We start from the raw sequence: 22,050 nt of genomic DNA, 5'->3' as shown, positions 1-22,050 counted from the left end.
GAAAGTCCAATATGTCCCCAGGTCGTCCCTCATGTGCTCTAACATCACCCGGAGTTGAGCTGCTTTGTAGTAAAGTCTAAAGTCTGGGAGGCCGAAGCCACCATGAGACTTGGGAAGAGTTAGGGTAGAAAATTTGACTCTTGTTCTTTTGCAGTCCCAGATGAACTGAAGGACTCGGGACTGTAGTGTTTTTAATGGACAAGTTCAATTTCCACATTAAGGCCACCAAATATTTGTAAATTCTCACATTTGATAGAAAATGTTCGGCAAATAAGCACTTATATTTCCCTAAATTACTGCAATGATTCACACTGCCATTTTCACAGAACACAGCCATTTAATGTTCATATTAGTTCATTCAGCCAACAAAGCCATTGTTCATTCTAAAAATCCACACAAGCGCTCCTGCGAAACACATTTTTGTGAATATTCATAGCTTAATCAAAACAATGACTGCAAAACAAGAGCATGTAAAAACTGATAACTTTATATGAATTAAAATGTCGCAAATACACACAGGAACTCAAGTTTGAGATAAAACAACATGGAAAACCTGTTCAAGAACAATAGAATTATTAAGAAGAGGAGGATAAATAAAAAATAAACATTTTTTAACTTAGGATATTGGATACACCACATTCAAATGTTTTGATTTTTTAATGTATGCTCATGATGTGTTTGGTAAATAAACATTATGTGCATTTCAAATTCAGGTAGCTCTCTTTTTGGCAATTTTGTTTTGAATCACAACACTGTATAGGCATATCAGTTAAGTAATTTTCTACTTCACTAAAAGAAATACAAACAATTGCGCAATGTAACTTTGATTCCTCCATGTGATGGCAAGACCTTGCCAAATAGGTCACTTGGTATGCAAAAAGAGTTAGGCTGATAACAAACCACATGACAGCATTTCATAGAATGCAAATATAGGCTTGTTCTTCAAACTCAAATCTAATGAATGGTAGAATACTGCATTTTCACGGCATGGAATTCCATGCTCTTTAGGGTCCCAATGGAATCCTATGTGACAAGGAGTCTGAAAACAAAATATAACCATTTCAAAACAAGGTGATAAGTTAGTGAAAGACCATATAGATGTGTTTACCGCCTTTCCTGGGGTTTGAGAGCAAACACTAATTCGACAAATGCTCACCTAACTAGACATGATATTGTTTGAAGAGCAATGCACGAAGAAAGCCTTTAAAATCTTAAAGATTCCTATGGTTGGACTAGGACAGATTTGTTTCCATCCAAAGTCCTGGAGTGGCTGTTTTCATAAATCATTTTTGCAAATGGTGTCCTTTTAGGGCGATGACAAAATCCTTTGTGTGGCAAGCAATGAAGCCAGAATGGTGCCCAGGTTTAATAAAAATACATGGTTCGCTACTCAGCTCACTCTTTAGATTTTCTTATAAAACGCTCTCCACCAATTAGCATACGTCCTTTTCCAGAAATCATTTTGCTGTCTGTGGTGGCTTTTAAGTCATATTAAGATGTTCCCTTAATGTGCATACTAGTCCCATTACAACTGCAATTTTAATTACATAAATATTTGATGTCCTCGATTGCAGGCTGCACAAAGTCTGCCCAAAATGCTATTGTCACAGTCCAGTCACATTCTCTCTTGTAAGATATCAGCTTGTTAAACTGTCCTCCTTGAGAAGGAAATGCATAAGTGCCTTGGTCCCCGTGCTTCTATTCCGGTTTGTAATCATCAATTCAAAAGTATGGCTTTTATTCCACAGCAGTATATGAAAAATCTTCAAATTCACTCTGGTTAATCATTGGAATTAAAGCTTCATCGATTGGAGTTAAAACAGGATCTTCCTTGATAAAATCGGGATCAAAATTGTTTACATCTTCTTTTGATTTCTGGATATAGGAAAAAAAAGAATTACACATCATGACTACTTAAAAAGCACACACCACACATTGAATTGTCTCTAAAATAGGCATTTATTTGGATTAGTACATCAGTTGGGCGAACAGTTTCCATTTGATTGGTAATCCCCATTATCTTCGCCTAGGAATACTGAGTTGATAACTTGCTATGATTCAGGCATTAATTAATAACCCAAGGCAGGTGATGGAATAAGTGCTATGCTTTCTTTAAAGTGTTATTTTCATCTTCTTGAATGCAGCTTCAAAATATCAGAATGTTGATTCAAATGGTTGAAAGATTGTTGAAAATCTCTATGCTATGCAGAAGTTAGAAATTCAGTTTTTAGCGGGTGGGGAATGAGCGGGAGAAGTGGAGGGCGGCTAGCTCAATTATTTTAGCTTCACAAGCAGAGAGAAAGACAATATACCCTTGGTGATCAGAAAATTATGTACAGTGACTTGTGTGAAAAATGCTTTGATACTCCATGAAAGGATTATTATATGACTACCCTGGAGGGCTCTAGAAAGATGATGTAGGAGGTTTCAGGATACAGTTCACCAAGGCTTATTTCACATGACAACATCTTAGATTACTTCTTAAGCCTTAAATTACATATGAAGACAAGGTACTCCCACCGGCCACCTCTCATAACCTTGCTCAGCCCCGTCTGCCACACACATAGAAACATAATTCTAAATTCTCATCCACATTCTCTGTGCTAGCAATCCGTAGAACACACCAACATTCAAATTCCCACTCATAGTGGCCAGCAGGACAGGCAAATAGGACACCACAGAATACAATAGTGAAATGGTATTGGGACTACAATATGCAAACACAGAACCATAATAATGGATGCAAAACTGATGGGCCGAGCTGGAGTGATCATGGGGGTTGTTTATGTAAGGGGAGCCCTAGTGGGTCTGCACCTCAATCTACCAGATTCACCCAGGGACCATTATTAAAGATGACATCTTCAAGATAAAGGAGTCCTTGCACAGGCTCCTTAAACAGCCCTCGCTTATATATCATACATTAGCAACAAAAACCAGTGTGGGGACTTGGTCCATAGGTTTCCTGGATTCCTGAAAGGAGAGTGCGATCTGACTACAGGCAGACAGTAGAACTGGACTGTCTCTGCCAATACGAAACTCGTGAAGTGGAAACACCCACATCTTTTTGTTTTGGTTGGCTGAGATGCAGCTGGCTGAGACATATTTTGCATGAAGCTGATACTTGCATAAAAGCAGAAGTAGTAGCCCTGCCATCTTCCATGGCAGACCTTGAAGTGGTCTTTGTTACCTTGCAGTATTTGAGCGCAACTTGGAGTTCAAAGGAGTATATTGCACCCAACAAATCAATTTATTTAGTAGGGGAACCTAATTATTGGATAGAAGACAATGTGTACATACCATTGTATGTGCTAATTTTACTACAGATTGTGTTTAAATGTGATTTTAACAGAGATTTGTGCTGTATGTAACATATGGTTTTATCTTTTATTGTGACTAACCTGGGAATATCTCGCCCCCCCCCTCCCTCCATCTGCATCTCAACCTCTTCTTCTTAATACTGGCCCTTTTTAAAAAAGAAATTCATGTTACTATAACTCTTATCTAAACTCCCTCTGGCTTTGGTCAGAATTAGTATTTGCTGAGAGTGATCTGACAAGAACTGAAACAGTTTCCAGTTTAGGAAGCAAAGTAACCCTGAGAGCCTTTCGCTCCATGTTTGTTTATTTTATTTATCGATTTTATTGTTTTATGCAGTACCAAAAAGATGCCAGAGGGGCCCTGCGCATTACATGCAACAGACAACGGGGAGCCAAGAGAAAGATCTGTTCTTCACCATATTAGAATTTTAGGGAAAAAGGAATTAAGTAAAAAGAATTGTCCTCTATTAAATAGTGGGAATTTGGTGAATAAAACATAACCAACCTTTTCCTGCTCAGGTTATTTTGCACCACCCTCACAATTGGTACCTCAAATTTGCAGAACCTATCCTGCATTAATTTGGTTAAATGGAGACATCAACCATGTAAATAAGAGTTTGCCTCAACCTCTGCCTATATTCCATTATGCAACATGTGCAGAAATGCTTCTCCATGGAGGACATTAGATTGTATGCAATCGAGGGGAGCAGAGATTTTTAGTCTTCGATGTTGTCCCATTACTTCCAAGTGAGAGCATGAAGATGAACAGACCCCCAGAAGCCTCTAAATGTGGATGCAGCCACAGACTACATTTACAACCCTGCTAAAGAAGAGGCAGGGGGTTACCAGTTCCAACAGACCCTCCAACTGTCCTTGAGGCACCGTGAGAGCCTCAGGGAGGTTGACACTGTCAAGGAATGCTATAAAGTGCACAGTTTTAAAGGCCTTCATGGCTTGGATCCAGGGTAACAGACGATGGGACAGGGGATGGTTTGGTACTCTGTCAGTGCTCTCCTGCTACTGGACAGGTTAGGCACATATTCATTGAGTGCATATTATGAAACGGGGCTCTGGCCAAAAAAATAGACCCGTCCTACCTCTGGTATTTTGCAAGAGGCCTGTCTAATATGGCCACTCAGGATTTCATATCCAAGCTAGAGAGGTTCCATGTAATAATGTCCCCTCAAAAATAACGCATGCAAAAAAAAAGAAAAGAAAATATTGCCGAACAATTGTCCTTTTTCTGCTGGGACATTATTAGATGGCAAATGCGGGGGACACCCTCGCTGCCCCTGTCCCTATATATATGGTGACCTATATAATGTCACTACTACCTTTTCCCGGTGACATTATATACAGCGACCATATATATAGGGATATTATTACCCGATACCGCTAGAGACTACATGGAGCCCGGGTTAAGATAGGAAGGGTGGGAAGACTGAGGGAGGGGGAGGGAAAGGGAGAAAAGGCTAAAGTAAGATGTGACAGAGATCATATCACAGTGGCAGGACATTAACCGAAGAACATCTCTCTGCTCTATAAATCCAAATGCATGGGTCTGTGTTAAAAGAAAACAGGAAATGAGACTGAGGAGCCACACATGTGCAAAAGAAGAAGAAATATACTTAAGAAAATGAAGAACATACGATTCGAGGCTTAAAAGGAGGCTCAAGTTTTCTCTGGCTGAGCAGATCCCAGTCAATTTCGTCAAAGAATGGATGCTGCTGGATTGCGATCTCTCCTCCGAGTGCTGGGCTTCCCAGGCGCTTACTGGGGTTCTTATTCATGAACTAAAAAAAACAGAGACAAGAGTATTAATTAATGTATCTGTGGTACAGCTATTTATTCAGGCATTGCATCACATTCTGGGACTTGCATAACAAAATCAGAATACAGTGATCATTTGGTGTGGTATACGGACTTGTATAGTGCAAACTGTGACCCAGGAGTATCCTGGCAATGAACAAAAATAGGAAGTAAATAGAGAATGCAAGACAGAAGACAGAAAAATAGGCAAGGTAGCATTTGTGTGATAATACTTGAGTACAGTGGAGGAAGGAAGCCCAACAATGTTTGCTATTGGATGTGATACCATGCACATTTTCAGTCATCTTTTTTGGACCAGTGCACCTTTTTAGACATGACAGCTGGCTTTAACAGTTAATAACACTTATTGTAACTTCTTCTTGTAATAGAGGCCAATGGACAATGAAGTAGCAAATAAATGTGTGTTTTTCCAGGGATTGGGGTGTGGTTTATGTGTTATAAAGAATAAAAAATGTAAATCAGAGGTGAGACTAGATCATAGCTCCACTGGATCTAATTTGCTAAACAATCACATAAGTAAATTCAAGAAGCTTAGCCAAGCAATCAGAGCAAATAATTACCTATCAACCTAGCAAGGTTTTAGATGTGAACGGGCTCTGGCTAAAAATGCAGAAAAGGGTTTGGGAGCCCCTCTACCGAAAACAAACTCACTCAAATAACCTGTTCTTTCGGAAGGTGCCCAACTTGGGAGGGTCTACAACCATGTTTTAGCTCACTGTACCTTTCACAGAGGGGAAATATCCATTTGCATATGAGTCCTTGTCCCATCCATTGGCAGTCCAGCACCGAAATGCTATGCAATTCTCCTCTGAACAAGAATACTCCATTGCCTCCCTTTACTCACCTCCTTCAACCCCACACACTCTCCTCACTCCTGCCCATAGCACCAGATGAGGCCTCTAGTTGTCTGCTCTATGAAGGTCTCCTCCAAACAGGTGCTCCCCTGCTCTTCCAGGACTATTAAGGACAACATCTCCTCTCTCGCCCCGGCTCTTGCCGACTTCTGTAACCACTCCCTCGCCACTGGCTCTTTTCCTCTATCCATCAAGCACTCCCTTGTGAACCCTCTCCTAAAAAAGATGTCTGCTGACCCCTCCTGCCTGGCTAACTATCGTCCAAACTCCACTACCACCTTCCCGGGTAAACTCTTGGAGAAGATGGTTCTCCCCAACTGACCCTCTACACTGAACTTGTTGGTTGCCTCCATGATCATCAATCTGGACTCCGGGCTTCCAGAGGCATGGAAACTGCTCTTCTGAAGACATGATCGTAAATCTTGACTCTAACCTGCTGTTCTCATTCTCCTCAATCTCTCCTCTGCCTTTGACACAGTCAACCATTCTATCCTCATAAAATGATTCCTTCATACCCTTGTCATCACGGACTGGGCACGGGAATGGCTGACCTCTTTCCTCACTAATCGCCCATTGAGGGTGTAATCAAAGGCCTTGAAGCAACGTACCTGAAGGGCCATGTGAAAAAGGCCTACCTGTCTTTACCAAAGGGAAATCTGCATTTTAATTCACAAAGGAAGAAGAAATTCAAAGGTCTCTTTCACATGAAAACAGGATTTCTAAACACTAACACAAAAACTGATTTGTATGTGTGTTTGCAAGTTAAAGCAAGACATAAGAAAAATGTCCTCTTGTCAACATAAAGATGTCAGGGAGAAGACATGATTTGTGTGTTGACAAAAAGTAAGGTAGATTATGCTTCACATGCAAAATACCAGCAACGTTCCTGTAGTCCTATTTTGGCAGACTATGTGGGTTTCTTTCTGCAAGGGAAATCCAGAGAGGCTAAAACAAAAATATACTCCAAGTGCAGATTGGGAAAGCACATCACATTACTGGCTGAGAAATAAAATGTAGCATTTTCACTGAAACTGCCACCCATCAAAATGTTGTGCACTGTGACAATTCAGACTCGCATTTTAGCAGGAAAACAAACAGCACTTAATTAAAAGTTAATTTTATTAATAAGTGGAAGAAACAGCCGTGTACTTTCAGCGAAAAAGCAAAGTGGGCCCTGAAAACACACCATAGGTCAAGGAATCAAGGCTCATGTTAGAAAATGCATGTGAGGTCATTTCAGCCCAGGACAAATGGTGGGTCTCTGGGCAAAATTCACTAAGAACTCCCCCGACTCAAAGCCTGTCTTGCATCCCAACTGTTTACAACTGCAATAAAATGTGTTCTGCTAAGAGGTGTTGAAAAAAGCTTTCCCTAGACCTACTGTTTCTGAAGGGAGTTCTGAGCCGGCCAAATGCTCGGGCTGCTGCATGACCAAAGTAGGGAGAAGGTGTGAAAAACAGGGGCTATAATTAAGGCTGAACTCTGGAGAAAAAAATAGAGGAAAATAGAAGCTTTTCAGATAAGAGGATATGATGCCAGATGTCTGCAGTGGAGGATCTCTGTGTAGCAAATGCATCCCACATTTATGATCTGCACCCTACACCTCAAACAACAAAGAGACTAATCAAACAGGCTGGCCCAGAGGATCAAATGACCTGGAGGAAGGGAACCTCCTATTTCCACATATGAAGATTCCCTTTGTTTAAATGGACTGTCACAATTGTGGTTTTTCCTCCGAAACTACAAATGACGCTGTATGTTTTATTTTGTAGATAATTTCAAGGCGATTTTGGTGATATAAAATTCCTCCATCTGCGACTTAGGGAATTGTAAGGGCAAGCTAACGTGTTCTTGGCTGCTTTTAACATGTCCCGAATGCGAGAGTTGGCGTACTGGTGGAAGGTAAAATTAGCAATATGGGTAATAAATGACACATCCCAACTGTTATGCTTTTTGAAAAAATGGCGGAAAATTGCCAAACAGTGTGCAACATGGCTGTTTTATTAAATTGCCCCTGATTAGCTGAATCAGAATATATATATACATGTATATTTATTACATGATGAGGATATACAGGTATATACATAAACAGATGAGAGAGAGAGAAAGAAAATCGCTTACTCTTACATGATACACTGGTACCAGAATTCTATTGTATGTACCTAATACCTTGACATAAGATAAAAACGACGAAAGTTTTAATGTAATGTCTTTTACATCTCTAAACGAAAAGAAAAGCATATTAACATCACTGTATGAGAATGCGGCCTAGATTTGCACTATGTATCAGGTTATGTATATATAATGGATGTTATATATTTTTATATGCCACTCCCACTTGGGGATTACTTAGTATCATTTTGACTTGCCGTCGATGTTAAAATGTCCAATTGCAAAGCACCGAGCATATGGATGTTGTTCAGGGGTGTAAATGAATAATACAAAGACGTTTTGAAAATAAATGATGTAGCCTTATGAAACGTTGCTCTTAAAACATCTTAGAGCAACGCAATAATATTGATACACATTAATCAAGTTTGGGGCAAGCATTTAATATAATGTGCATATACTTTACAAGACCCATTTAGTCCTCTTAAAAATGGCTGACAGAATTTTAAACCATCAAGCCTAATTCGCCTCTTCACTTTTTGCTAATTGTATGCAGGTGTGTAAATAGTCTCCCAACACAGGGAGGAGTTACTGTGAGCAAGCCACAGGAGTGTGGCGAAACGCGTCAGTCAGCCTCTCTGGCATGAAAACATTTTGGGAAGCTGTTTTTTAAACTGCATTGTAAAAATAAAGCTTTTTCTACCTTTAAAAGCTTTGTTCAGCAGTTTTGTTTTGAGTGCTTTTCACCCGTTTTTTCGGCAATTTTTGCCACGTTCTGGCGAAACCAAATCTCCATGATGGGAGTGCAGCTCTACAGAAAACAAAGGTTTTGTGCCTCTGTAACTGGGAAATATTGACACGCTGAGGACGTTGCAGCGTGGAGCAGCACCGGCGAATATTTGGTCAAAAGCGCTCGGGAGCATTTCGGATGTCCAACACGCCTTGCAGCATTTTTTTGCTCCCTGGAAGCAGCTGAAGAAACACACTTCGAGGATTTTTCCTTTGATCCACCCACGACGTACGGAGTGCGGGAAGGAGCCTGCCGCCCAGTCTGGTGGAGACTGACAGCGTCGGAGGACGTGGCCGGAAACCACCATGGGGGTAAGTGTTGCAACCCGCTCACCGTTACTGTGATAAGAATACTTTTGGGTGCATATCTGTGTAATTCCTTCTTTTCGCCTCACCGCACTGACATTACTCTGGGCAATCAAGTGACCTCAACAAGCATTTTCTTGTGTACTTTGTTTGGTTTCACCGTAAATCTTTGCACTTTTAGTGCTTTTGGGAACTGCACTGAAAACTAAATTATTTACAATTGATGGCTTCCCAAGCCAGTATAGAGGCTGCAAGAAAAGAGCAGGCAGCATGCCTGTTCAATGAAACTCTTCCGTCAGCCAAGGAAAAAGACACAGCAAGAACAGAAAAAACAAAGGAGAATACTGAAATTTCCCTATTAAAAGAATTAGAAAAATTACGGAAAAGGGAAACAAGCAAGTGGTGGGAAGAACATTCCCGGCAGAACTACTTAGATGTGGGGCGAATTCCACGAGGATTGAGTATCCTAACAATACCTTCCTTTGAGGAACAAGATCCCGTTATGCTAAGGGAATGGGGAGAGGCCTCTGATCAGTGCTCAAATACGTTTTTACGCATCTTAGTAAAATATGCTGGAAGTGACCGCACAAAAATCCTTACACAAATCAGGGAGCTAGAAGAGAAGGTAAAGAATATTAAGGAGACTGAAGAGGGAAAAAAACTACAAACAAATATTGAAAATGGGCTAAAAACCTACGAAGAAGATATCAAATTGAGAAAACAGCATACATTTTTACGGGACAAAGGTGATTACGAACAAGGACAAGTATATACCTTTACACACCGGTTTGACCATATGAGACAAAAGGTAAAAGAATCAGTGGTACCATCAGGGTCTGAAAATGAAACAAATCATGAGACGGTAGCCTCTACCTCTGAATCCGACATCACAGAGAATGAAGACGAAGAACTACCATTAGGCCTCAATTTTTTAGAAGAAATGAGGCTGTTGTGTCAAGACGGCCGTGCAAACAGCAAAAAAACACGAGGAACTACCGCTGTAACCAAGGGACAAGGAAAAGGTGGGAAAAAACCACGAGGAGGGGGAAGAGGGGCAACAAGTTCAGGCAGCAACCCTCCGCCAAGATCACTGCGCTCTGGAAATTAATGACAGCATCTCACAGAGTCTAAATGGACAACATATTATCAACCTATCAGACCACGTCTTAACACCTGAAGAAATTAAAGTTTTCAAGTTAGGTTTAAACTTTGGTCCTCTGGCAGGATATGACTATGTGCAGACAAGACTAGACTTGGATAGTTTTGTACGCAAGTTGCGTTTAAAAAACTTTTTTGCAACTAACACATATCAGAAAAAACCTAAACCAGCATTGGAGGGACAAACCGATATCATTATTGCAGATATGGATACCTTGACCACATTGGCCGCCTTACAACTAGACGGTGTTTCGACCTTGGAAGCAGAGTGTGTAAATTCAGAAATATCTAACTTGGAGACACTAGGCATTTGTACTGATTGGCCATCAAAAAGCAAATTGAAATGCAAATCGAAGTTCAACCCACTAAGTGCCCAAAATACCCTTATTGAAGCATTCTCCAGTGTGGTCACTGATGATCTGAAACAAGAAAGAAGGAGAAAGCAGAAACATACTAAAGATAACCTATCTTGGAAACAACAGCAGGCACTTTCAAATATATGTAAAATGGACAAATACATAATAAAACCTGCGGACAAAGGTTGTAACATAGTCCTAATGAATAAATCCGACTATGTAAAAGAAGCATATCGTCAGCTGAACGATGTGAGGTGCTATGAAAAACTCACAAAAAATCCCATTAAACAAACCGAGAGTAAAATTTGTGATTTCCTAACCAAGTGGCAAAGCGCAGGCATCTTGGAGGAAGAAATGGTGAAATACCTATTCACCAAAAACTCAGTTATTCCCACAATATATTTCCTTCCAAAAGACCACAAGAATCCCACTAAACCACCAGGGAGACCCATTGTTATATTATGCGGTTCATTACTTGAAAATATGTCCAGATTTGTGGATGAAATACTTTGCACTTTCGTCTCCACACTAACATCCCATATAAGAGACACTACAGACTTTTTATGTAAAATTGATGACCTGCCATGGGAACTGACATTTATTGGCTACCATGGACGTAGTGTCACTCTACACGTCAATTCAACAGGATGATGGGATAAAGGCTTGTGAAACCTTCCTAAAAACTCGATCCTTGAATTACCTTGAACATTCAACCATGATTCTTGAGATGGTGAGACTCTGTTTAGAAAATAATGTTTTTCTCTTTAATAATGAGGTCTTTCGTCAAACCCAAGGCACCGCAATGGGTACCACATTTGCGCCATCAAATGCTAATCTTATGATGGGCAGCTGGGAAAAGACAGTGGTATGGGCAGAGAAAAATGACACTCTTACAGAAAAAATAGTATTATGGCTACACTACATAGACAACCTATTTATCATCTGGAATGGTACAGCACAATCCTGGTGCGAATTTGTGAAACTTCTGAACATTATTAACTTAAATCTACGATTCACAGAACAACATAGCACAAACTCGATTGTATTTCTAGATGTAAACGTCAAAATTGTGGGACAGAAGATTGGATGTGAGCTTCACAGGAAAACTATGGGTGCTAATATCCCTCTACATGCAAACAGTGCCCACCCAAAAAGTCTCCTCTGGAGTATCCCATTTGGCGAGTTTATTCGCATTAGGCAAAATTGTAGTGACATTAATCATTTCGACCTAGCATGCCAAACTACAGCCCAACATTTCTTACAACAACGGTACCCAAAGAAAGTCATCGAGAGATCCTATCTTAAAGTTTGCGATATGAACAGACAAGACCTGCTGACAATGTCAAAATCAGATGCGAACAACACAACAGAAGAACATACCACCAGACTGATTTTAACCTTTGTAAGCCATGCACACAATGGGCCTCATTACGACCCAGGCGGTAAGGGGTTTACGGCAGCGTAAACAGCGCCGACCCTTACCGCCTGAGTACGAGGTCCCTTAGCACCATGGCGGATTTAACACCTGCTTTTAGCAGGTGTTAAAATCCATGGCGCTAAGGGACCATGGAGTTAATTACGCCACCGTAATTTACGGTGGCGTAATTAACGCCTTCCCCACTCCCATTATGCCCTATGGGGCAAAAATGGGAATGGGGAAGGGTAAATGGGGATTGGGGACTTACCGCCCCGCCAAGGTCGGAATGGGGCGGTAAGTCCGCCAACCACCATGGCGTAAACGTAGTTTACGCCATGGTGGTAAAGTCACGGCCCAGGCGGTAACTTACTGCCTGGGTCGTAATGAGGCCCAATATAAAGAACATTATCAACAAATATTGGAAAGTTTTAAAAGTGGACAAAGATTTAGGCAATTTATTGCCAGAACGCCCAGATATAACCTTTCGTAAGAGCGTGTCCATTAAAGACTTAGTAGTGCAAAGTTATATGGCTTCAGATAATACACACAAAGGCAGAAATTGGCTCTCTGGGGGATTGGATGGTTTTTTTTAAATGCAGCAAATGCAAAATTTGTAAATATTCTTTTGATTGTAGCAGTTATATCCATCCCATCCTCAAGGCATCGATACAAATGAAGAGCAAAATCTCATGTGAGTCTGAGCTGGTTGTTTACGTCCTGATGTGCCCATGCCTCAAATGGTATGTGGGCAGCACAAAATGTAAACTAAAATTGCGTATTCTGCAACACATAAGGGCAATTGTTAATAAGGACTACTCATACCCCGTTGCCAAACACTTCTCAGAGTTCCATAATGGCGACCCTAAGAGCCTTACATTCTTTGTTGTTTACAAAGTTATAACTGGTCCAAGAGGAGGCGACAGTGAAAAGATTCTGCGACAAGAAGAAACAAAATATATAATTGACTTTGAAAGTAAATACCCAATGGGTCACAATATTGACGAAGAATTGTACACATTTCTGGGGGTCTAAATGGTCTTGATAATGTCCCTTCCCTCTTCTCTTTCTTCTTTCCTTTTCGTTGCTTGTCTTTGCGTTCTACGTTTCCTTCCTCAAGTTTATTTTATTTTTTTATTTATTATTTTCTCTTGACCCCACCCCCCCTTTTTTCCTACTCATTCTTTGTTTGATAAGTACTGCTGGTATTCCTTGGCTATTTTTTTATATTTATTCTTTCTTATTTTGATAACACACATTGAGATGGAGAACTCTTAGCGACTTATGGCGAAATATGTAATTTAATATAATGTGGTCTATAAATGAAGAGATAGTAGAATAACTGCAAATGCTGTATATAAAAGTATCAAGGTATTTCATAGGACTTCATAATTTTACATAAGAAATGAGCACTATGTCACTTTCTCATTTATGTGAAAATCTGGACCACACATGAAGAGTGGGTACCATCATGGTAATGAAATGGTTTTTAGACTATACTAGCACTTTACTATTGAATATGTATAGATTGTAGAATGTGTGTTTTTATCATGGCTATATGATGCACTTGCACTTTATTACATGAGTATATCCAGGTATATACATAAACAGATGAGAGAGAGAGAAAAAAAATCGCTTACTCTTACATGATACACTGGTACCAGCATTCAATTGTATGTAGCTAATACCTTGACATAAGGTAAAAACAACGAAAGTTTTAATGTAACGGCCCTCATTACGACCCTGGCGGAAAGCGACTGACCGGAGCGCCACAGCGTAAATAGCGTTTCCGCCATTGCACGAAGGAGCAAAGTGCGGCCCATTCCGACCCATCGGGCACGAGCACCACGGCATGGCGGAAGTGCAAAGTCCGCGATGGCGGAAATGACCCCAAAACGGCCCACACCGCCGCCGTACGGCGCCCCAGGTGCAATACCGCCACCCCTCTTAGCGGTCACCGCAGTGTGCGCCTACCGGAAAGTACGGTGCCCGGAAATATACGGAAACGGAAGTTAAAACATGGGCCCGGAACGGGAAACATCCCGGCGTACACCTATAAATACACTAAAACCACACAACCACTAAAATCACTACCCTGAAACACACCCCAACCCGTCAACAACCTTAGCGAAACCAAGAATAATGGGAAAAGCAGCGAAGAAAGCGTGCGACCGCAAGCGGCAGGTCCACTTCTCCCGTGAGGAACTCACCGTGCTAACAGAGACCCTCCAGGAGAATGCTGCCGTCGTCTTCTGCACGCAAATGACCAGGACGGCACTTGCAAACAAGAAGGCCATATGGGCTCTGGTGGCACAGCGGGTAAGTGCGGTGGGGACCGCACCCCGCACCCCACAGCAATGCCGCAAGCGATGGGACGACCTGCGGATACGCGTCCGCAGCATACTCTCTGCCAACCGCAACATTGCCACAGCCACCGGGGGAGGTCCTGAATCACCCATCAAGTTGACCCCCTGGGAAGAAATCTGTGCCTCCACCATCGGAATGGAGAGCATAGAGGGAGTCGGAGGGATGGAGAAAGGAGTGCAGACATCCGAAGATACAGGTAGGTGGGCCAGAAAAAACAATGCCAAATCCACACAGTCCATCCATGTGAAGTACCATGCGTCCACATAGTGCAACAGAAACACATGTCCAGGAGAACGTCCACACACATCGGCCTGATAGCGCACGTTAAAACCCACAATAAATACACAAATAATTAAAAACCCCTAATACACGCACTACACGTGCAGCAGGCACACCCTAACTGCAGGCTGCCAAACAACTGCACCCTCACTCCACACACAAATCAAAGCACCTCCAAGGGCCCGGCCCAAATCACCCTCAGGTACCACCCCAATGCATGTGACACAATGCCATTCCAATTCCCACAGACCCACCAATAACCCTCGCCCTCCTCTACTCCACCACAGGGTCCGATCCAAACGACGAGCTACAGGACACCCCTACCAGCACACCTGCAAAGAGGGCCAAGACCAACGGCCAGAGACCCTCCACCTCAGCTGCACGCATCAAGACACGGCAGCAGCACAAATCAGGTGGCAGCACAGAGGAGGGAACATCAACAGGCACCCCAGCAGCCAGCATGCCCACAACACCACCACCACAGGTCCCCCCAATGGATGCCACAGAAGGCACTGCCTCCGGTGGCAGCAGCACCATAGGTGACACCCCATTGATGGCAGCATGCTCCGACACAGAAAACGGGGATGCCGAAGTCAGATCCATCCATGACCTGTCCCAATCCCCCTGTCTGTCCCATCCCGTACAACATGAGGATACCACGCAGGGGCACCCACAAGACGACTGGCCATCCCCCACAAGCCCTGTGGCAATGCAACATGAGGACAACAGCCCCTCTGTGACACCCCCGCAAATGGCCTTGGCCCAGCAGAGGCAACAGTCCCTCGACCAGTTGATCGAACAACAGCAGCAACTGGCCACGCTCCTCAAGGACCATGCTGATGAATGTGGGGGCACTAAGGCAGACATAGAAACATCAACTGAGACACTTAGGGCACAAATCGAGAGTAGCACCGAGAGCCTGAGAGTCCAAATGGAGAGAAGCACCGAGAGCCTGAGAGTCCAAATGGAGAGAAGCACCGAGAGCCTCAGGGGGGAACTGCATGCGACGGCCAAGGACGTATGTGCCGAACTTGCCGCAGTGCGCCGTGTGCTCACTGAGCTCTCGCAAACCCTTAGGGACATGCATGGACGTGAGCAGGCAGACACATCATCCGTTGCAAGCTCCGTCCAGGGCAGCCCCCAACGTAGATCTGGAAGGAACCTGCGCTCCACAGGCAGGGGTGCCCCTGATACCCGCAGAGGGGGCTTGCAATAGCGACAGCCCACTGACAATGAGCATCTTTGGACACTGGTGTTCGGGGGGGAGGTAGGGGGGTGGAGGGGGTGTGTTGGGCTCACTTGGGTGGCGGGTCGATAGGGTGTTCAACATGACATCACATATGCCATAAAAAGTGCACGATCAACCAATGAGATGTGTGGACATTGATCTTTGTGTACTAGGCCATCATAGGCGTACAGTCCATATTGTGCATGTCCCAGACACACGCAGTGCCACGAGTCCCGTGTCCATGTATCAGCCACCAGGCGTGAGTGCTAGAAGCATACATCAATGAGATGCTGACGAATGTCACGGGCCTCCGGTGCCTCGCAGACTCCATGAGGTGCTGCCACATCCCCACCCTCATCATGACCATCATCAGGTGCTTGCAGTTCTGCGTCAGGGGGCATGGGCACATTTCTACGTACGCACATGTTGTGGAGCATGACACATGCCATCACCATCTTTGCAACCTTCTCATGGCGGTACAGGAGTGCCCCGCCAGACCTGCTGAGGCAGCGGAAACGGCCCTTCAGTAGGCCGAATGCCTGTTCTATGACTACACGGGTACGTGAGTGGGCATGGTTGTAGTCCTCCTCATGCTGGTCCCGTGGGTTCCGGACTGGTGTGAGGAGCCATCTCTTCAGTGGATATCCAGCATCACCTGTATGTGGACGAGAAACGTATGATGTGGAATGCCATTGATACGTACGCACACCCCCCCCCCCTTCCTGCCAGGTCATTGCCAATTCACATACCCCACATCATCATGCATGTAATGAGACTCACCGAGTAGCCAGGATCTGTTCCCTGCGTGTCGCTCCATGTAGCGTGGTATTGTAGAGTTCCTCAAGACCATAGAATCATGGGTTGATCCAGGGAATCGGGCGCAACAATGTGTAATGATCCTGTTGGAGTCACACACCATTTGTACATTCAGGGAATGGAATTGTTTTCGGTTGCGGTACTGGGCCTCCATGGCATGTGGGACGACCAATTCCACATGGGTGCAGTCGATGGCACCAATGCAACCCGGTATGCCGGCAAGTGCATGGAATCCCACTTTCGTGTTTGTAATTTCCTGCTCCGAGCGTGGTAGGGAGATGTAGTCGTCTGCGTGCTGCAGGAGGGCATCGAGCACTTGCAATAGTGTCCGTGAGAACAGTGGCTGAGAAATGCCATGCAACTGTCCGACTGTGTGCTGGTAGGTGCCTGTGGCCAGGAAGTGGAGTACAGACACCACCTTCAGTAGGGGTGGGATGGCGGTTGGGCTATCTATCATGCTGACAAGGTCAGCCTGTGTCATGTCCACAATGGCGGCTATGGTGTCCCGGTCCAAACGGTAGAGGGTGTGGATCTGCTCATCAGTGAGGTTGAACGGATGTGCTCGGAGGCGTGGGATTGCGGGCTGCCTGCGTGGTGGTAGTGGCTGTGCTGGTGGGCCTTGCTGGCCCTGCCTTGCCCTCCTCCTCCTCCTGCGTCTCCTCCGTGCGGCCGGTTGTAGTTGGTGTTCGTCTTCCTCTTGGAGTTGGAGCACTTGCAGTGCTATCAGGTCCCCCAGGGCCAACATCGCGAGTCCTGCCGGTAGCATTTCGGTGTGGTTGTGGGAGGAGACTGGCTGTGCAATTCATGTGTTTTCAGGCTGTATGGCCTCCACCTGTGGTGATTCATTCCACCTGTGCAAACTGCCCTCCCCTTTGGCCGAGCACGTCACGCGCACAACGCTGCAATTCGGGGAATGGTATCTTGCTATTGCTATCATGTATTTGTACCCGATGGCCGTGTTGGATTGGTTGTTATGTTCATTCGGCTATGGTCCCATTGTTTCCCATTCTATCTGTGCAGTCGCGAACAGACTTGTGAAGGGTCAGTGGAACGTAGTACTCGAGTAACGGTGGGCCCTCATGCATCACTGTACCGAGTTGCAACGACGGGCGGGGCGTCCCATTCGTGGGTGAAGGCAGTTGCCATTTTCACACACAGCCGCACTCGATGGAATAATTAGTGATTTCAAACGGCCACAGATGCCTTTCCGACGTGGTGTTGCAAATGAGGAATTCGAAGGGCGGCGCTTTCGGTCTTCAGCTGGCGGCGAGGAGATGCCCACAGGTCTGACTGCAAATATAACGTTCTATTGTTCAATGTCCTTGAGACAGGGCCCATGGCGAGGGAGCAATGATTGATATGAATAGTTTGGGATGCGCATTAGCTACGTGGGCGATGAGGCCGGCCGTTCCCAAATACATGTTACTTCACAACACTGGAATTACGGGCTGGGGCACTGTGGATTTTGCAGGCTGCATAACGCACAGACTCAATGGATGTTTCTAATGTCATGTGAGTAATTATTCAGGCGTTTTGATCCCGGGATGAGGGAATGATGAATGGATGCATGGGCAGGTGATTTGATACAGAGTTTGCCATGTACAGGGCTTCTTGGGATCTATCCGCCTCCCCTACGCTATGTGATGCAGGGCTGCCATAGTGGGACCATCGTCTATCTGGCCTTGTTGAGCCCTCCCTGTCTCGAGGCGCCCTCAGACACTTGTGTCCATGCACGTTGACATTCCCATCTGATGGATTCTGTTTTGACAGACGCATGCACAGGTACACTCGTTTGTGATGGTGTTTGCACCTCGATATAGATGGTTATGAGTCGCAAGTGGTTTTGGGGTGGTGATGATCCTTTTGAGTGGGCTAGCATGCATATGGCTGTGGATTTCGTGTGGTCATTGAAGTGAGTTGTTCGAATGTAGTTCTGATGGCCATTCTGTTCTTTTTCTTTTCTTTTGGTTGACAGGTATCTCCTCCCCTTTTGCCACTGCCATCTGTATGCCACTCCTGCAGATGGATTTTACTCCCGACACCTGCTGCTTCGTGTTAATCGGTGGAGCAGCATTACGATCTTATGGGACGATCGCCAATGGCCCACATGCCCTTACGCAGTACTGGTGTCTCGGAGCAACATTTCGGCCTTTCAGCTGGACTAGTGCCTCCCCATTGGGACAGCCCTGCGGTTCTGTGCGCTTCCATGTTGCCTTTTCGTACGTGAATGTGGCTCTGTGTACCATGGGGGTACAGGGCGACACACAAGTAGTGGCTGGTCATTTCTTGCGGATGCAGCCCACAATGGTGATTAGTGTTTTGGAGTTCATGGCCTGATGGCTGTATGGGCTTGGTGTCTTTGATGTGCATAAATTGCTATTCTGATTTGGCCCGTGTAGCGTTTTTCTTTGCAAGTGATGTGGCATATGCCTATTTGGGGGGCGATGTATTGTGAGGAGATCTGCATTGGGTTCCAGCTTCGGGGTTTAGTTGCGTGGTACTGTACTGGGCGCGTTTGCCTACTAAGCCCGTGAGGTCAGGGATGGGGGCTGCCTATATGACAGTTTGAATGTTGTCATGCTCAGGGGCGGGGGATTGGGTTTTGTGTAACAGATGCCGGTCAGCCAGGTGGACTGGTGGAATGATGTGATTTTCGGAATATTGGTGGGCACAGGTGCCTGTGTTTGCGTGCGTTTCTTGGTGGGGGACTGTGGTCATGTCCATTGGGATGGCTTCTGTATTCGTGCCATCTGTGACCTGCAGCTCCCATTGGCCCCTCTTGTGTTGCTTTTGTTCGTTGGCATGCATGGGTGCTTTGTACATTTCAATGGTTGCATTGTGACTTCATTGCACCTACCGGGAGTTGTACTTTGTGGGCAGGGAGCGGTGTACAGGCACTCAGTGGGGCCGTTTACGGTTGATTCGCGATGCCGTACTTCTCGCCATGGCGGAATGGTACATTCCGCCATGCCTGATGGCGTTAGGTACATGTCCGCTAGGGTCGGAATTGGCGTACCGTTGCACCATGGTGGTGTTTGCGGTTTGGCATGGCGCGCGCGCGCGTGCTTGGTGCAGTTAGCGTTGGCGTTCACTACGGTGTCGCTAATGGCTTCGTACTTTGCGGTGATGGGTCATAGTCGCACCGAGCGCTATTCGATGGCGGTATTGCATTTCCGCCATCGTTTTTCGATTTCCGCCAGGGTCGTAATGAGGGCCAATGTCTTTTACATCTCTGAACGAAAAGAAAAGCATATTAACATCATGTATGAGAATGCAGCCTAAATATGCACTATGTATTAGCACTTTAGTAGGTTATGTATATATAATGGATTTTATATATTTTTATATGTCATTCCCACTTGGGGATTACTTAGTATCATTTTGACTTGCTGTCGATGTTAAAATGTCAACTTGCAAAGCACCGAGCATATGGATGTTGTTCAGGGGTGTAAATGAAATACAAAGACGTTTTGAAAATAAATGATGTAGCCTTATGAAACGTTGCTCTTAAAACATCTTCGAGCAATGTAATGATATTGATACTTATTAATCAAGTTTGGGGCAAGCATTTAATATAATGTGCATATACTTTACAAGACCCATTTAGTCCTCTTAAAAATGGCCGACAGAATTTTAAGCCATCAAGCCTAAGTCACCTCTTCACTTTTCACTTTTTGCTAATTGTGTGCAGGTGTGTAAATAGACTCCCAACACAGGGAGGAGTTACTGTGAGCAAGCCACAGGAGTGTGGCGAAACGCGTCAGTCAGCCTCTCTGGCATGAAAACATTTTGGAAAGCTGTTTTTTAAACTGCATTGTAAAAATAAAGCTTTTTCTACCTTTAAAAGCTTTGTTCAGCAGTTTTGTTTTGAGTGCCTTTCACCTGTTTTTTTCGGTAATTTTTGCCGCGTTCTGGGGAAACCAAGTCTCTGTGATGGGAGTGCAGCTCTACAAAAAACAAAGGTTTTGTGCCTCTGTAACTGGGAAATATATATTAGGCTGGTTGCTAGTAAAATGATATGATTTGCCACATAACTAGTTTTTGCCAACAATTTGACATGAGAACAAATGTGGATTGCAAATGGAAGCTGCCATATGTCTGCTCCAGACTCCTAAGCAAATCCTTAGAGAAGGGAGTGGATTTGGGGGCAGAGAGAAGGGTGACTGTCCAATCCTATTTGCGGGAACTCTTGCAGGGTACTCCTCAAGATTGTAAACATGATGGTGTCATCGCTGCTATATTAAGTGGATGCACTATGAGGAAGGGAGAGAGCTGCTGAAACTTAACATCTGACAGCTGCAAGGAATCCCCAAAGGAGATTGCATCTGGGGGGAGCTGTCTATTTCTGGGAAGGCCTAAAAAAGCTGACTGCACTCTATGGTGAAGAGCTGGGGAACATCCTTGACAGTGGAGTCAACAGAGGTTTTCTATGTAGGTAGAATTGAACCCTTTGCAACCAAAAAGGCAGGGGAATCTGCTGGCCTTAAATCTGGGGCGCAAAACTGTTCAGATCCTTAGCCTATTTACCTAAAAATTATTAATTTAATTAATTTCCCTTGTAAGAACACCACAGGGTGATTGTTATTAAAATATTAATTTAACAAAGCTCATTCACGGTGTATGCTGAAAACTATAGACTGTAATGTAATTGGTTAATCCAGTGTGTTCAGCTTCCCCAACACAAGCCTTTAAGTAGAGGGGGCGGGGGGGGTCTGAAATCCAAAATTTCCCAAATTATCCCAATTCTTACCATCCGCTTCCCCATCACACAGCCCTTTTAGTGGAGGAGGGGGCTGAAGTCCAAAATTCTCAAATCAACCCAATTCTTGCTATCCAGCTTCCCCTACACAGGCCTTTCAGTGAGGGGGGCTCTGAAAACAAACCGCTAAATCACCCTGTGTTTATTTTGAACCAAAAGTGTGGGTGAAATCATAATTGCCATATACATTTGTACCAATCTATAAACCCAACTGCTCCCTTTTTAAGCGTGCAGGAAAAATCCAAATTACACAGCATTACACATGTAAATTATTTTTGCTCATTGACCAATTTGATTATTTCTTGAAGTGTAATCTGTAAAAAAAGAAAAGTATTGTGATTTGTGTAACAAGAAGTTAATTGTGAGCCACAAAAAAGGTGGCGTGTGTAATTTATTGTGATTTCTATTATTTCTAATTTAATTAAATACAAATATATTTCCTGTACACCAGCCTGTTTCTTGGCTCAT

The 22,050-nt window shown here is 44.1% G+C and overlaps 1 protein-coding gene across 1 annotated transcript in view; it reads right to left on the bottom strand.

Moving 5' to 3' along the window:
• Window positions 1–471: 471 nt before the first annotated feature.
• Window positions 472–22,050, bottom strand: part of PRKCH (protein kinase C eta) — an 895,425-nt gene continuing 873,846 nt past the window's right edge. The window contains exons 13-14 of the mRNA XM_069638927.1: window positions 4,967–5,110; window positions 472–1,875 (exon numbers count right to left, since the gene is read on the bottom strand). Of these exons, the coding sequence (XP_069495028.1) occupies window positions 1,738–1,875; window positions 4,967–5,110 (282 nt within the window). The 3' untranslated portion in view covers window positions 472–1,737. The remainder of the gene's footprint in view (window positions 1,876–4,966; window positions 5,111–22,050) is intronic.

This window comes from Ambystoma mexicanum, chromosome 14, assembly GCF_040938575.1.
Source record: "Ambystoma mexicanum isolate Mex_15411 chromosome 14, UKY_AmexF1_1, whole genome shotgun sequence".
Lineage (NCBI taxonomy): Eukaryota > Metazoa > Chordata > Amphibia > Caudata > Ambystomatidae > Ambystoma > Ambystoma mexicanum.
This window is presented reverse-complemented; position numbering and strand designations above follow the sequence as displayed.